This window comes from Pecten maximus, chromosome 3 (assembly GCF_902652985.1).
Source record: "Pecten maximus chromosome 3, xPecMax1.1, whole genome shotgun sequence".
Classification (NCBI taxonomy): domain Eukaryota; kingdom Metazoa; phylum Mollusca; class Bivalvia; order Pectinida; family Pectinidae; genus Pecten; species Pecten maximus.
In genome coordinates this window covers 8,380,059-8,398,593 of record NC_047017.1, presented here as the reverse complement: position 1 = coordinate 8,398,593, position 18,535 = coordinate 8,380,059, and the positions used below count along the sequence as shown (strand labels likewise).

Sequence of the window (18,535 nt, the reverse complement as noted above, 5' to 3'; positions counted from 1 at the left end):
AAACAATCCTTATTGTTATGTCTGTAATAGAGGAAGGGAGACAATCGTGCATATTATATATGTTCTGGGAATGTGAAGAGGTTCAGTATTTTTGGGCAAATGTTGCCAAATGTACTCACAATTACATAACCTATTGATAAAGAAACAATGTGTTTCGAATGGTAAATAATATACATGTACAGGCATATATAATCGCATTGTCATGAAATTCTCTTAATGCATGATTAAATACAAGAACTATAATCTATAAACGGTACTCGCTCTGTACGTTATGGCTCTTGTAAATTCAATACAAGAAAAAATGTGGTTCAAAGATGTATATCATATGGCAGAAGTGACCGTTGGATACATTTCCTCCTCTAAATGATGGAAGAAATGGAAGAAATAGATGAAATTAGCTGATAAAACCCTGACATGATTAAGGCCGAAAACATATGTTCTACTTCCTCTTTCAATATCTTAATTATTCAGTATTAATTCTGTTACTAAACCTTAATTAGCATCTAGCTCTGGTTTGACTTCCATCATGTTCTTGTTTCTGATATCTATCTTTATCATTCCTCTCATCCTGTATCATTTCTGTCCTTTTATCGGCTTCTTTTCTTTCCTTTAAACAGTTATGATTCTATCTAATTATCATTGTCACACAAAATCATGAAATTATAAATTTGTCTTAATAAACTACTCCAAATCAAATCAACCTATCCACAGTATTCCCATCGATATTTGTAAACAATTTTACGAAAAGTTCTGACAAGACCCATTTCCTGTAAAAAGAAAATTTTATAGGCTGACTTGTGCAAGTCTATAATGAGGATTTCCCCAAACGCAAGGGGATATTCCACAAGTCATGCGCACACACTATTTTCTATTCTTACACACTTCCGCTTGGCGCACTTTGAAATGGAGGCACGTTTGTTTTGGTGGAGGTTTTTTTCTTGTTGAACGGCATTTGGACTAGAAAATGCCAACAATAGAAAACGGTAAACGAGAAAGGGAAGAAGAAATGGAACAGGAAACTCCAGATAGTGATAAAAGTTCCGAAGATGAGTCGGAATTGGGTTCTATGGACGAAGATGAGTCGGGTATGTGGTGTGCTCTTAGAGTGATCTCCCTGTAAGGAATCCCAATGCATTCTGTGCGTCGATCGATGGAGATTGCATTTGGGGATATGTTCATCTTATATGAGACCTTCTCTTTATATTCATATATCTATCTCTTGTATTTTGATGTTAAGTAATTAAATTGCTTGTGTTTATTTAAATAACATTTGGGCTAAACGCATTGCTTTATAAAACATGGTTTACAACATGCCACATTTCACAACGTGAAAAACAACCTAGGAGCTAGTGAGGAGGACATGATTTGTTATCTTATCTTGGGGAAAAGAGTCATTGCTGCCATGTGAACCTTGTGAATATTTTATTAATACATAATAAAAGTGTTCTAACAAAATCTACGATACACTTAACAGATTATTATTATAGTCTATACCGTATATTATGTGCCGAAATCCTTTACTTTCATTTTACTAGATCTAGATTTTACACGACTCCAAAGTAATAACACTACATGTATACAGTACTTCGAGTTTCCTTTGTGATTTTTAAGCTCTACACTGCATAGAAAAAGGCATAGTGTTTTGTACCAATATAACCTAATTATATAAATGAGTATTGTAACTGCCTAAGGATTGAACCACTCCAGTGTTCACCAGGTTTTCTCCACTCCGTCAATCAAGGCGAAGCAAAAGATATTATCATATATAATGACGAAGTTTAACTTTTCTGCCAACGATTCTTGATGTAAATATGTTATGACTGTTTTTGTCATTGCAATATACATGTGTATACGTATCGAAAGGGAAAAATAGCAATGACTAGATCTGGACTCAAACCCAGGACTAGGCTGACGCTCTAATCATTTGAGCTATAATACCTGGCCACTGGTTTTCAGTCCATTCCAGTTCCACTACATAATCCCTCCGTCAACAAAATATTTGACCACGGAGACATACACAAGACCTTTTACTATCTTCTGTGGGTATTTATATAATTAGCTGCACACCAAATGTATAAGGAGAGGTAAAATGCAACGTCCCATTTTGGACTCAAACTCAGGACCTCCGAATTCTGGACGGGCACTCTTACAACTTGAGCTACCAGGCCACTAGTGCTTTTTCCAGTGCATTTCCTCTACATTCCTCACTCCATCAACAAAGTCTTCATCCCCGAAGACAACCATAACCCATGTAGCTTCAAGGAGGCTTCTCACTCTCCTATAGCTTACAGGTACACTTGGAGAGGTCAAGGGCACCAAATCTGTAATATATATAGGAAGAAGTAATGAAAAATATCCTGCTTGTGTTGGGGCTCAAACTGGCGATCTCTTGCTCTCAAGGCAAGCATATATATGCATCCTACCACTATATATAGGCTAAAGGGAGGCTCGATAATTCCTGGGTATATATATATGCATCCTACCACTATAGGCTAAAGGGAGGCTCGATAATTCCTGGGTATATATATATGCAAAAAGGAAAAGAAATGTAAGAAGACTCATGTGGAATGTGGAAGACACCTATAGTCACATGTACAAGTAGTGTATTATTAAATCCAACACAAGCACTCCAATTTTTATTCTCATTTCATGAACTTGAAAAATCCAAACACCTTATAATAGGCTAGTAATATAGTGTCATATCTCCACCTGTACACAAGTACTAGTGATTGAACCCACTACAGGCATTTTCCCCATTGTTTGCATTACATGAATGTCTGATAAGTACGGAAAATGAGGGGGCAGCAGTGGCCGAGTGGTTAAGGTGTCCCGACACTTTATCACTAGCCCTCCTCCTCTGGGTTACGAGTTCTAAACCTACGTGGGGCAGTTGCCAGGTACTGACCGTAGGCCGGTGGTTTTTCTCTGGGTACTCCGACTATTTTAACTCCGGCTTTCCTCCACCTCCAAAACCTGGCATGTCCTTAAATGACCCTGGCTGTTAATATATAATAGGATGTTAAACAAATAAAACAAACAAAACTGAAAATGACATGCACATTAAATTAATTTAATTGGAAATTTATAACATATAATCATATAAATTGTGAGCTTTTTGTTCCAATAGCTGATGTTGGATTGATAAGTAAGTGATATATATCTACTCTAGTGATGTAATCTCTCTTTGTTTGAATGCTGAATGTCCCAATGAGATGATTTTATCCATAACTCATGATTTTCAATTTCAGAACTGGATGAAGAAGAATGTGAGAGGCGTAAAAATGAATTCCTGGATGATATGATTGATTTGGAAAGACAATTCACAGATCTTAAAGAACAGTATGTATTCATGGATAACAATCGGACAAGTTTTGATTTGTAACTGAAAGTTGTGTATGATTAGCTCCATATTCTATAACTCTAGCTAGTATACAAAATTTTAACACAGTCATTATAAACATACTTTGGTTTACATTGTACATGTCCTTTCATAATTTAAAAAGGTTTTGTATCAACTATCATTTGTCATGTGAACATTTTAATCTGAAGTGCTCTAATTCCAATTTTGATATATATGTACAGTATACATTTCTGATTATTTGAACGTTGACCTGCTTATCAAATTACTCAAACCTCCATCAGATCTTAAATATAAGTAAGTATGAACATTATGAAATATACATATTGATGTACAGCATCAGATAATAAAAAAGTCACTCTGTGTAGACAAACACACACATATATTTATAATGTCTCTATAATTAGGTTCCAATTAAAGACAGCTTTTACTTCTGTTAAAAATTCTTGTTTTATTAGCTATCATGTACACTAGTTTAATATTAAAAAAATCTTCAACTTAGATCTCGCAAGCCTGGTATATACATTCGCTTCCATATATGGTGTAACCCTAGAGTATTGAGGATTATATATTTGGGCATAATTTATTGACTCTGATATTTTGAACTTGCAATTATTTTCTGAAGCATAATTTGGTATATTAAGATACCAAAGGTTCAACAAAATTTATTTAACTTTAATTTGTTCAAACTGACCATAAATATACATGTACCATATCATGATTTATTGAAAATAAGTAGGCTTAGTCGACACAGAGGATATCGTCAATAAAACTAAATATCATCTTTGTGTTCCTAGACTTTACAAGGAGAGGATGGGGCAGTATGAAGCCAAACTTGAGGAAGTCAAGGCCGGCAAAGCTATAGAGTACCTTAATCCTCTGGCTGAGCTCCAGGATAACATGAGGATACGGATACAGGTGTCAGGTAAGGATTTAAAGAGTGGGGACCTGATGGATACAGGTATCAGGTAAGGATTGAAAAGGGTGGGGAACTGGGGATACAGGTGTCAGATAAGGATTTAAAAGGGTGGGGACCTGAGGGATACAGGTGTCGGGTACAGATTTAAAAGGTTGGGGGATGTAGATGTAGGGTAATGATTCAAAAGGGTGGGGCCCCCGGTGGATAAAGGTGAGGGGTAAGGGTTAAAAAGGGTGGGGACCTGATGGCTGCAAATGTAGGGTAAGGATTCAAAAGGGTTGGAACCTGGAGGATACATGAGTAGGATAAAAATTCCAAAAGGGAGGGACCTGGGGGATATGGTATGTGTAGGTTGAGGATTTAAAAGGACTGGGTCCCGGTGGATACAGGTGAAGGGGATTCAAAAGGGTGGGGACCTGATGGCTGCAGATGTAGGGTAAGGATTCAAAAGGGTAGGAAACGGGGGGGATACATGTGTAGGATAAAAATTCAAAAAGGGTGGGAACCTGGGGGATATATTTGTAGGTTGAGGATTCAAAAAGACTGGGCCCCGGGGGATACAGGTGTCGGGAAAGGATTCAAAAGTGTGGGAACCTGAGGGATACAGGTGTCGGGGTAAGAGTTAAAAAGGGCAGATCTAGAGAATCCAGGCTTTTTCTTATCCTTTGATTAAAGTGTTTAATTGGTAAATAATACGACATAAAGAGTGTATTACCGGTAGTTTACATTAATAAAGAATATGGCATGATCTGCAGATACACAGGTTTCCTTCCACAGGAATACCCCTAGCACATTTCCTTTGGGCCAACAAGCATGATTATATCAGTTTATATAACTGGTTTTGTGATTGTTGTAAAATAGATAAAGTTTCCATTTACATATACAGGTGATTTTGGTATTTGAAGAAGAGAAATGATTATCACACTTATCAGTCCAGACTACCAGTAATATGCATTTGTTGATGACCCTATCAAGTAACAATTTATTTGCATAATTTCAGGAATTCTTAAAGAATACAGAAAAATTTGTATCCAAAATAAATTTGAGAGTGAAGAACTAGCCACCAGACAGAATATGGAGGTAAGTCTACACATCATACACTTAATTCACCAGACATAATATTGAGGTAAGTCTACCCATCATATACTTGATCCACTGGACAGAATATGGAGGTAAGTCTACCCATCTTATACTTGGTCCACCAGACAGAATATGGAGGTAAGTCTACCCATCATGCACTTGATCCACCAGGCAGAATGTGGAGGTAAGTCTACCCGTCATATACTTGATCCACCAGACAGAATATGGAGGTAAGTCTACACATCATACACTTAATTCACCAGACATAATATTGAGGTAAGTCTACCCATCATATACTTGATCCACTGGACAGAATATGGAGGTAAGTCTACCCATCTTATACTTGGTCCACCAGACAGAATATGGAGGTAAGTCTACCCATCATGCACTTGATCCACCAGGCAGAATGTGGAGGTAAGTCTACCCGTCATATACTTGATCCACCAGACAGAATATGGAGGTAAGTCTACTCATCATGCACTTAATTCACCAGACATAATATGGAGGTAAGTCTACCCATCATACACTCGAATCAAACGATCCACCAGACAGAATATGGAGGTAAGTCTACCCATCATACACTTGATCCACCAGACAGAATATGGAGGTAAGTCTTCCCATCATGTATTTAATCCACCAGCCTACCCAACTCTATTTAATCAGTAAGAATTTTAAATAGTTGAAAGTTTAAATTAAAATAACCTGAAAATTGTCCTAAAAGTAATTCAAAAGAAAGTTAAAAATTAACTCAAAATTGGAAAAAATACATGGAAAATAAGACCAGGTGTTCCTGGCAGATGAGCATCTTCTGTATCATCATGGACACCTGCCAGGTAAATCCAGGTAAATCCAGGTATTGTCACTTTCCAAAAAAAAGAGAACTAGACAAGTGACAAGAATACTGAAACAATACCAGAATGCTTTTGACATTGGAGATTATATAATTTTGTTGTCTTATGCACTTCCATTATGTTGTATGGTAGTCATTATACTCTTCATTTATGATCTCCTCGCAAAGAAAGTCGGGGAGGGGGGATATAGCGTTCCGTTCATACGTACGTACGTACGTATGTTCACTTTTTGTCAGCGCTCTTGCGACTTTATTTTTGAACGGATTCTGACCAAACTTCATATATGGGTCCAGCATGGGAATACCTCGCACCAGATTGTGTTTCAGGGTGTCAAGGTCAGCGTTACTATTTATAGAAAATCTTTGTTGGCGCTCTTGCGACTTCATTTTTGAACGGATCCTGACCAAACTTCATATATGGGTCCAGCATTGGAATATCCTCGAACGAGCTCGTGTTTCAGGGTGCAAAGGTCAAGGTTAAGGTCATCATTACTATTTATAGAAAATCTTTGTCAGCACTCTTGCGACTTCATTTCTGAACGGATCCTGACCAAACTTTATATATGGGTCCAGCATGGGAATACCTCGTACGAGTTCGTGTTTTAGGGCGCCAAGGTCAAGGCCAATGTCACCGTGACTATTTATAGAAAATCTTTGTCAGCGCTGTAATGTGACTTCATTTTTGAATGGATCCTGACCAAACTTCATATATGGGTCAAGCATGGCAATACCTCAAACAAGAACGTGTTTCAGGGCGCCAAGGTTAAGGTCAAGGTCACGTTACTATTTATAGAAAATCTTTGTCAGCGTTGTTGCGACTTCATTTTTGAATTGATCCTGACCAAACTTCATATGTTGGTCCAGCATGGCAATACCTCGAAAATGCTTATATATGCATTTAGATACACACATATAATAACTATCAGGAAATGAAGTTGCTAGTGTGATGCATAACCAGATACTGTTGAATGCATAACAATATATACCATATTTATCTGGCAATGAGCCCATGCCTGATCATAAGCCCATCCATGTCTATTGCAGTTCAGTGCAAATGACAACTGATGTTATTTCAATGTCCTGCAATATCCCCACCCCCCATTTTGCGTCAGAGTTCATGTGTTAGCACGCGAGGGGATTTGTATCGTTTACGATGCCTTGTTATAATAAAAAAAACATTGATTAATGCTTGATATTCAGATTTCTGATTTTCTATTTCATTAAATTGATTTTTTCTATATTTTTCAGAGTGAGAAGGATATATTATTTGACTCTGTCAAGCAGGACTTGGAGGAGAAGATCCGTCGACTAGAGGAAGATAGACATAACATAGACATTTCATCAGGTATTCTGTGATAATGTCTTAATTATGTTAATGCAAAGAAATATTGGTAAACTCATGTCCAAGATTCTATCATTTATATGATGGGAGTAGCAGACTTATGAAAACACATCAGTATGTACGATGTAGATAACTTGGTTCTTGGTTATGTAGATGTGTTTTTTACTCTTACTTCACTTGACAAAGGTAAAATTGAAGAATTCTCTGAGCTTCAAGTCTAATATGAAACCCACTTAATTGATGAACATTTTGATAACTGATAACAGCAATTATTTGTTCCATAAATATTAATTGTATGTACTGATTAGTGATGTTAATTTGGTTAAAGAATCAAAAAAGAAAAGGAAAACAATTTAAAATTCAGTTCTGCAGATAAAAAATGTTTTGCTGTAAAATTTATAGTTCCAGTTTATGCTGGAATCAAATTGTCGTATTATAGAATATTCATCTGTTAATTGTCTGTGTATTGAAGATTTATCTGTTTGTTCAATATTTATCAATCCATTAGCAGAATCTGGTCCTAAAAGTTCCAGTAGTTTCTTTCAAATATTTGAATGACTACATTCTGAGGCTGAGTGAGTGTGTGTAACTATATTGCCTGTCTATTTCGATTTGAGTTGTCCCCATTAGACTAAATCAAAATTTACATTTTTTATGAAAATTCTCATTCTTTGCTTCACATTGAGATTTGTGACGTCACATTTCATTGAAAAACCATCAAAGGAAATACACACATATGTTGCAACTTACTTGGCTCTCTCCAAGTATGAAATAATTTATTTTTCTAGTTTTCTTTAGAAATAATAAATCAACGTATTGAATTTTTAAGCCATCTTACTGTTTTCTTCTTGTTCAGTTGCTATAATTACTACATATACATCTATTACTGTGCTTGATGCTTCAGATTTATGGAATGAATCACAGTTCATGAAGAAAAATAAAAAGAATAAAGACCCGTCAAACCCTGACAGACGAAAGAAACCGGTGACAGTGGCTGGTATCCTTTTAACAATAATTTGTGAAGTTGTTTGTTAAGTCAATTCAATAGTTATGTCTTGTATCCATAGATAGCCGTTTCCATTTACTTTTCAGTTTTGAATTGTAGATATGGTAAACCTTGATATTGATGAATATTTTGATAACTGATAATAGCAGTTGTTTAGCCCATAAATAATAGTTGAAAGTGCTAATTGGTGATGTTTGTTTTGAATATTGTTGAACTAGTTTGAATAGTATAGTATCGTTGTATATCATTTGACATTAGCATTGTTGGATAGCATTGTTGTATATTATTTGTCATTAGCATTGTTGTATAGCATTGTTGTATATTATTTGTCATTAGCATTGTTGTATATCATTTGACATTAGCATTCGTGGATAGCATTTTGTTTGTTGTTTTCATTGCCAATTTAAAATTTGAACCCATTCATCTTTTTGATACCATGAAAAGAGACATTAATTTTCTTGTATAAAACTCTGTGTTTAAAACATTTTGATTACAAACATTCCTCAATCTCATGATCACATTTCTACTATCATGAATGCCAAATTGAAGCTAAAAAATCTGTTATTTCCCAGTTTCTCTTAGCTTAAAGATTCTCATTTAAACCTTTATCTTCCCTGTATTTCCAAAGACTATCAACACAGTTTCTGTCTGTTTTACTTAATTATCCCAGGTCCATATATTATATACCTGTGTGAGGTCCATATATTATATACCTGTGTGAGGTCCATATATTATATACCTGTGTGAGGTCCATATATTATATACCTGTGTGAGGTCCATATATTGTATACCTGTGTGAGGTCCATATATTATATACCTGTGTGAGGTCCATATATTATATACCTGTGTGAGGTCCATATATTATATACCTGTGCGAGGTCCATATATTATATACCTGTGTGAGGTCCATATATTGTATACCTGTGTGAGGTCCATATATTATATACCTGTGTGAGGTCCATATATTATATACCTGTGTGAGGTCCATATATTATATACCTGTGCGAGGTCCATATATTATATACCTGTGTGAGGTCCATATATTGTATACCTGTGTGTGGTCCATATATTATATACCTGTGCGAGGTCCATATATTGTATACCTGTAGTGTAAATACAGTTTCTGTGTGTTTTACCAATTCTCCCAGGTCCATATATTGTATACCTGTAGTGTAAATACAATTTCTTTCTGTTTTACTAATTCTCCCAGGTCCATATATTGTATACCTGTAGTATAAATACAGTTTCTGTCTGTTTTACTGTTCCTTAACTCTCCCAGGTCCATATATTGTATACCTGTAGTATAAATACAATTTCTGTGTGTTTTACCAATTCTCCCAGGTCCATATATTGTATACCTGTAGTGTAAATACAATTTCTGTCTTTTACTTTTCCTTAACTTTCCCAGGTCCATATATTGTATACCTGTAGTATAAATACAATTTCTGTGTGTTTTACCAATTCTCCCAGGTCCATATATTGTATACCTGTAGTGTAAATACAATTTCTGTCTTTACTTTTCCTTAACTTTCCCAGGTCCATATATTGTATACCTGTTAAAAGATGTTGATATTATTGAAGACTGGACAGCTATTAAAAAGGTGAGTTTATGTGATTAATTTTTATTCTGATCGTAAAAATATTAATTGATTTCTGAATATTCAATACTTCTTTTCGTTATTATTTCGGTATTATATATACAATACTGACATCCTCTCCAGTAAATTATGATTGTTTACAGTTAATAAAGGACAATAATTTTGTGTGACATACAAAATGGAGAAGGGCCACAGTGGCTGAGTGGTTAAGGTGTCCCGACACTTTATCACTAGCCTTCCACCTCTAGGGTTGCGAGTTTGAATCCCACGTGGGGCAGTTGCCTGGTACTGAATGTAGGCCCATGGTTTTTCTCCGGATACTTGGGCTTTCATTTACCTCCTAAACCTAGCATGTCCTTAAATGACCCTGGCTGTTAATAGGACATTAAGCAAAATAAACCCAAACAAAATGGAGTGTTTGTTACTAATGAAATGCTTCATCTTTTTCAGGCTTTAAAACAAAATCAGAAGCGGAAACCAGATATCGAGTTTTGAAGGTTTTAAATAGTGCATTGATATAAAAAGGTATGGTATACAAAAACAGTGTTGATATTTACATATTGATTCAAATCTTATCTTGTATTTTAGATCAGAATCTGACATCAGAGCTGTCACTTTCTGAACAAGCTTGTGAATACATTCATTGCCTATGTTGTTTTGTTCACCATATATATCTATGACCAAATATTACAAACAATCCAGTTCCTTGTAGGAAAGATCTGGACTGTCAAGTGTACCCATAATGCACTATGATCATACTCATATACATAATGTATATATCACTTACCATTATATACAATGTACAATTTTCACTTGTTTTTCATTTTTCAGGAAACGGTCTTGGCTCATGACATGTTGTTCGGAGACTTGGCAAGAGGTTCATATCAAAGATATGACTTTTATGGATGTGTATGTTGGAGATTTGACCTAATACAGATGACGTCTGTGCCAGAAATACGAAAAAAATGACGTGTATATCCTGTGTATAACATTACAGAAGAAAAGGAGTCATGCACATGCATGGTGGAGAAACAGCATCACATATAGATGTGGAAAAAATGACATGGTTGTGGTTTCCATGCGTGGATGAGAATGTCTTACTTCCTTCCATGGATTTTCAGTTTTGTGTTCAATACAGTGTAATTTCTACATACTGAGTATATTGAGAGCTATCAGGTGGTTTCAGACAATACAGTGTAGTTTCTATATATATTGAGAGCTATCAGGTGATTTCAGACAATACAGTGTAATTTCTACATACATTGAGAGCTATCAGGTGGTTTCAGACAATACAGTGTAGTTTCTACATATACTTAGACCAATCAGGTGATTTCAGACAATACAGTGTAGTGTCTATAAATATTGAGAGCTATCAGTTGATTTCAGACAATACAGTATAATTTCTACATATATTGAGAGCTATCAGCTTGCAGGTGATTTCAGATAGTGCAGTGTAGTTTCTACATACATTGAGAGCTATCAGATTATTTCAGACAATACAGTGTAGTTTCTACATATAATGAGAGCTATCAAGTTATTTTAGACAATACAGTGAGCAGACTAAAGGCTGTCACAAATCTTATTCTCAAGGCTGCTATAGCTACAGAATGTAGCAATTGTACGGAGATAAATTTGTCTAATATTACACTCAGAGTTGTCAACAAAGGATAAAACTTCCCAACTGAAATGCAGCTATATTAACTTAACAGGAGTGATAACGTCATAGATTTGACCTGCATTTAAATGTTTTTGAGCAAAAAATATCCCATAATATATTTGATAAGTACAGGAAAATTTATTTGAAAGTGTATATGATCAATCATTCCAATCAAGAAAATTTGGCTTCTCTCTTTTCAAGATGGATATGACCGTTGAAGTTAGCTGAAGTTTATTTCTCAGAAAATGTTGGAATATCAAATTTCACTAGACCCCAAATGTGTCCTGTTCATTTGACAGCTTACTCCTCTAGTCAATAGGTCGCATAAAATCTCACTTTGAAAATGTTCATCTTGATACACATATATATATGAAATATATTGGTATAAATTACCCTGCTGTACATATCCTACTTTCAGGTATACTTTATATTGTGTTCAAAGATCATCACTAAATTTCCAGCAGCATGGATCTCAAATGATTTTTTGTTTACTTCAGTGCGAAGTTTTCATCTCCTGATCATGTGCATTTACTGCTAACAGAACTCACCACTGATCCTAGTTAAATATTTCTCAACTTAATAAGGAAATTCCTTTACTTTCACTAGGGACCTCTGATCATGAAAATAGGGCAACCATTGAAAAGAGATTGGAGTTCGGGTGGAAAAGTTGAGAGCATTCTCAATATTTTTACTTGGCTAGGGAGCTACATTAGCATTCATTCATTTCTTTCTATCTCATTGATAAATGGATTAATAAGACAGTGACACACCATCATATGATGCATCTTGTCATCAGAATCGGACATGCTTTTTACTCATAAATACTGATGCTTTACCACCCTTGTATACAATATGCAATGTTCTTCTTTTCCATGCAGTCGAGCTGTGTCCAGTTGAAGTGGACACATGCTACTATTTTTATAATGTTCAGAAGTCAAGGTCATCAAATTTAAAGGGTACAGTCAAAGTGAAATATATTGGTAAAAGTTTTTATGTAAATGTGTTTCCATTCTACTAATCATGTTTGGTAAAAATTCATTAATTTGTTTTATTCCTAATATAGTCATACAAAAGATGTCTGCACTGATCAGCCATATCCATAACAAGCCCAGGGGTTGGGTGTCACTCAAAGTTTTATCCAAAGTAGGTCTAGACCCGACTTACTGAAGGAAATTTAGTAGCATTTGTTAACATTTTACTATCTGCAATAGACATGGAGGGGCTTGTTACCAGGCGTGGGCTTGTTACAAGGCATGGGCAAATTGTCTGATATATATGATATTAGTGATTGTTTATCTTGGACACACAATTCCTCCAACAAAACAAAAACTTTAACAATGAGAACATGTCATCTCATGCAAGTAAGTGTTAAATAGTATTAAATTAAATGTAACATAATATAAGTCTGAATCTGGTATCAAATTTTAGTACAGCACTTTGAATCCAGTTTTATTAAATTTTAGTACAGCATTTTAAAATAATTTATATGTTACCACTGTGACAGTGATTAGCTAGAATTACGAATAAAAAATATCATTATCAAAAACAGCATTTACATGTTATCTGAGGGATAATGATTTGAAAACAGTGTTTTACCTCAGATGTGTATTTGTTTATTACCGACACAGAAATGCAACACAATTTATAATATCAGACCCTAATAACATATTTCATAATTACAGCCAAGTTCTTCTTAACTGTGTTAAGACTTATTTCTCTTCATCAACAAGAAATACCCATGTTTACAGCTATCTAAAGTTTATAAAAATTATCACAAATATTTCTTCAGAAATATTCTTGATATATTTGAAATTCAAAACTTAAAATGATCTATATGGGGTTTAAACACTTTTACTTTCCAGGTAGAACACAAAATATTTGTAAATTTTCAAATTGATTATTAAGACTTATTATACAGTCCTGGATAGTTTTATCTATAATCGTATAATTTTTACAGATAAAAGGCTGCTGTCATTTCAGTGCAGTACGAAATATTCAATAGAAGTATATATGTTTCATACATGCGTATTATGAGACATAAGTTAGCAATGCTACTTAGTACTGTATGCATTGCACACAAATTTGTTGATTTTAACTCATCAACAGTCAATTCTCTTATTTTGTCAAATTTTGTATTAAAATTAAGATAAAAATCACAAAGTCACATCTTGTTGTTTTTCCAAAGGACCGAGTGATCTTATGCTGTGGTGTATTGTCAGTTTATCCGGTGTTAACCGATAAGTAATTTCATCTCAAAAAAACAAAATGCCAAGAATCTTCATATTTGGGCTATGAAAAGAAATGACCTTGACCCATATTCAAGGTCACAGGGTCAACTTTGTTATAATATTCGATTGACTTCCAATGATAAACAAAAGGTCTAGAATGAAGATATTTTGATGGTTGGTATCTGAAGAAAGCTCAACAAAGTTGTTAAAAGAAATTACCTTGCCTCATTTTACAGGTCATGGGTAAATTGATACATGTATGTTGAAAAGATTTTCCTGATTAGCTAAAAGGCTTAGAATCAAGGTATATGTATGTGACAAGTACATGAAGATTGCTTGGACAACACATTACAAATTAAAGTTTGCCAAAAGAAATTGACCTTGACCCATATTCAAGTTCACAGGTAAACAAACTTTTCAGATCAATAAATTGCCAAAATCAAGGCTAGCACATGTAGGTTGCTTGGATTACATAAAATATTTTCCCAAAGAAATGACCTTGACCCATTTTCAAGGTCACTGGGATCAACTTTGTTAACACACTCTAATGAATTCTGCTGATAACTAAAAGCCTAGAATCAATATGCATATGTACATGGCTGGTAAATGTAGGTTCCTTGTATAACACCTGTAAATTTCTTCCTGTATCCAAGGTCTTGGGGTTAAATTTGTTAAAACACTAAATATTTTGGGATTATGATATTAAATACTTCTTCCAGTTTGACCTCAGTTCAGTACCTTCTCCTCATGGTGTCCCTTCTTTGTTCCAGGGTTGCTTCGTACCTTTTCATAATAAAGAAGTGAAGCCCAGGTGAGCAATGCAGGCCGACATGGTCTTGTTATTACTAGTTCTGTGTTTATATATAATGATTGTTTTTGTTAACTTCTCAGATATCTTCATTGCACAACCTCACTCATATAATTCATGGCAAATGAAAACATTATTTGAAGGGTGCAAAGTATGTAAGCCAAAGGTCAAAATGTAGGTCAGAGTGCACTAATTTTGATACACGATATGCTATCGCTGCAAGTTGAACTTGTGCCCCAAGTATGAAGTTCTACTGACAAGTATTGTATGAGAGAGAGTCTGGACAATCTAAAGTTCAGATGGGCATAAGGATGGATGGATGGATGCAATACAATCTTATAGTTCCTGTTGGACGACTTCTTATTGTTTATCAGTTCAAAACAATATCAAGGACATTATGAATTGTGTGGCCTTCTTTGTACAATGTACAACAGTTTAAATGAGACCAAACTACTGGGGTTCATGACATTGTATAAAACAATGGCCGTTCCATCAACAGATCAATGTATGAATGGGGCTGACTAAGGACCTCTATAGTATTACTTCAATGAAAAGTCACAGCAAAAGTCACAGGCATATTGGTATGACATCTCTCCCTGTCTCAACACCAAGGCCAAATGTGAGACAATTTTTATTTAGTTCTTGCGAATGTCAAGTGTATTAATTAGATTACATTTTGTATTGACAGGATGAATATTTACCAACAGGATACAAAAATCAAAAATGGAAATGTCAATTTGTTCTTTTTTAATATATTTGTATAAAATAAACACAATAAAAATCAACGACTAATAATACATATCATAATTAATCAAATGGGATGAATGTTGTTTTCATTTTGGCTTCAACTTCAGGACTCTGTCTCACTGGAGGAAGATCGTCCACAGGATCAAACATGGCATATTTTCTTGTTGCTAATTCATTCAATCGTAGATTATCAAAATGCATGACCTGTAATGAAAAAATAGCCATGAAATTAAATTCTGTTTAATTGAATACATGTACATGTATATCCAATATCATTGATTAATGATAATGCCATGCATTATTCAATATACAAAAAGAACAATTTTCATTTTGAACAATCCCAAAGTGATTTTGGTTTGAACAACTGTATTTTGATATAATGGTGATGCAAATTATATCAACTTAATACATTTATATGTATATTAATCACTCTAGTTGACCCAGATGGAAGCACAGGGGGTCTTACACGCATGTGGGTTAATGTTGCGTCCCGATTTGTTGCTCATTAGTGTATTCATGTAAAAAATACATTGTTGTACATTGTTGCAACTTGTACGTTCCAATGACGTCACATTGTTTACAGATCCCGCGTTGTGTCTGCACTGCCTGACACGAAGGCTTCATTCAGTGTTTTTTAGTGTTTTTGTTAGTTTTCTTACAATTCAATTGATCAGGTATGATTAAACAACCCCAATCAATATGAGTGTGAATTTAATTTTAAGTTTAAACGGCATGTTGCGAAAAATACTTCAACTTTCACTTTGACAGTGCATTCGTGATGGGAGCTTCGATCGGGTGTCATGGCAACGACGAGGACGGTGGTTTTATAACAGTGTCGAATTTACAAACTTGCATGTACAGCCGAAAACGTCTAACTATACCTTATGTCTTTGGAAATCATCTGTAAATAATTATTTGAATTAATTACGATCCATTGCATTCGTTTATTAACGTTTGTTCTTTTCTATATGCCGATTTCGATACTTAAAACACTGAAGAGTTCCAATATTGGAGAATGAACATTAACACTTGCTCTATAAATCGTCCTAGAGCACCCTACTACCCTAAATCAATAATTATGAAACAGGTAAGAGCGTGAAGGTAATTGTATGAGAACAACGAAAAGTGCTGTACATTCTTACGAAAATGACAAACATCGTCAAAATTACTTAAAAAGTAGTCAATTAATCGGCACTTTGTCAATTAAGACCAGTTTATAACGCCGTTATGTAACCATACTTGAATAAATAGAAGAATGTACAGCACTTTTTCTCGGTTTCTTAGCACGATGAATAAGTGCATCATATTTGTTTGTACGACAAAATACGTTAGTCGGGTGCTCTGGCCATATTTACCGACCAAGTGTTAATGTAGTCCTTCGTGCCGGTCACGTGACCACGCGAGAACAGGAGGACCGACGAAAACATCCCGATAAAGACGTTGGACACCTAACATTAAAATCCGATCAAGAAAACAAACAGAACTTACCGGGAAATAATCAAATATTGAACTTATATAAAAACATGACGATTTTTGTTCTTTTTAATTATAAATGCAACATTAACCCACATGCGCAGTGGGAAGAAAACTGCATGAATAACCGTAGAAAAACCCACATGGTCATGCATGAGACCCAATACCTTTTCACATTCAATCTGAAAATCAAACCCCCTCCACCTATAGGTGAAATGCAAGTCAAGATGGGTTTTTTCTGATAAACTCATTCTCAATATTAAAACAGCCTTACCCATGAAGGATGACAAAAGTTCTCGTAATCTTCCCTTAGATGTTTGCATTTTGATTCACCTAGTTTTTCACTTGTTCTGTCCAGACATTTCCAATAAGCATCCCTTGAACTATAACACAGTTTTCTGTTTTCTTTAGTGTCTCTGAAAATAATGAGAAAAAACAACGGAATTTATTGCACAAGGTTTAGACAAGAGACCCATAAGGCTTGTATCATTAAAAAAAACAAGACTATGTAGTAATATTACTCATTCGGGATTTACCTTCTGATAGTCCTTTCATTACCAGATTTAGAAAATATTTATGATAAAAGGATCGGCCGGAAGAAAAAAAACAAAACAAAAAACAGTCTCACTCTGGACCTACAGGTGACAAAAGGCCCAGGGCACTGGGAGCTTGATAGATCAACAAGAGAGATCTCTCTTCTTAAGAAGATTTTATCAAAATTGGTCTGAAGCATGAATTGATGAAATAGACTCAATCTGGTATGAAAGGAGTGTCATTTCCCTGGGCCAGAATGGTGATCCCAAAGGGTGAACCAAGGGCAGTAACTCTTTAAATTAGTGTTTACATTGAATGTAGTCCTAAGTTTTGTAAATCAATCTTGCCGTTATCTTTGGAGTCAACAGGCCGCTAATAAGTACTACGGAATGGGAATAATATTATCATCAGCTATCTATTCTTTGAATTATCAAGGTCATAATTAAACCATTATGGACATATACATATTCTGTTACCTCTGTAAACACCATACAGTAAATGCAAACAAATTAGTTTAATTTCATCTGTAATAAAAAGTTACTTATCTAATTCAAATTATTACCCGGGAATAATCCCTGTCAAAACACAGGGGTATGGTTTACAACAACTGGACTTTTTAATTATGCAACCAACCTCCGTTTCATTTTTTAATGTTATCTTATCAGGCAATCAAATTTAAGATATTTTGAATTAATGTGCATAAATGTGTTGGTGCATTGAAATTAAACATGTAGACAGAATTGTATACCGGCGTACCCTTTTTTGACAGCATTCTCCATCTCAAACACATTCACGTGTGACAAGTGCCCCTAAAACCGGAAGTGCCTCACAACACCCAACTCATAATTCCGCCTGCGCAAAAGTAGTTTATTATTTGCAAATATTTCGACGCAAATATGTCCTTCATTTGAATCAAAACATGACAAGATTTCTTG

At 34.9% G+C, this 18,535-nt stretch overlaps 2 protein-coding genes across 3 annotated transcripts; one reads left to right on the top strand and one right to left on the bottom strand.

The window, feature by feature from the left end:
• Positions 1-885: 885 nt before the first annotated feature.
• On the top strand, positions 886-13,966 carry LOC117323085 (breast cancer metastasis-suppressor 1-like protein-A). Of its 2 annotated transcripts, XM_033878095.1 has the most exons (9): positions 886-1,085; positions 3,249-3,339; positions 4,156-4,283; positions 5,278-5,357; positions 7,456-7,552; positions 8,454-8,546; positions 10,092-10,156; positions 10,604-10,678; positions 10,985-13,966. In XM_033878095.1, the coding sequence occupies exons 1-8, from the start codon at positions 965-967 to the stop codon at positions 10,646-10,648; spliced, it is 720 nt and encodes a 239-aa protein (XP_033733986.1). In that variant the 5' UTR covers positions 886-964; the 3' UTR covers positions 10,649-10,678; positions 10,985-13,966. The 2 variants fall into 2 exon arrangements, with proteins under 2 accessions (XP_033733986.1, XP_033733987.1); XM_033878096.1 differs by lacking the exons at positions 10,092-10,156; positions 10,604-10,678; positions 10,985-13,966 and adding an exon at positions 9,766-9,803.
• A 1,593-nt stretch (positions 13,967-15,559) lies between these two features.
• On the bottom strand, positions 15,560-18,451 carry LOC117323086 (cytochrome c oxidase assembly factor 6 homolog). The gene is made up of 3 exons (XM_033878097.1): positions 18,357-18,451; positions 17,341-17,482; positions 15,560-15,797 (listed from the first exon to the last, which is right to left on the bottom strand). Exons 1-3 carry the CDS (start codon positions 18,377-18,379, stop codon positions 15,654-15,656), a joined length of 309 nt encoding a protein of 102 aa, XP_033733988.1. The 5' UTR covers positions 18,380-18,451; the 3' UTR covers positions 15,560-15,653.
• Between the last annotated feature and the right edge of the window lie 84 nt (positions 18,452-18,535).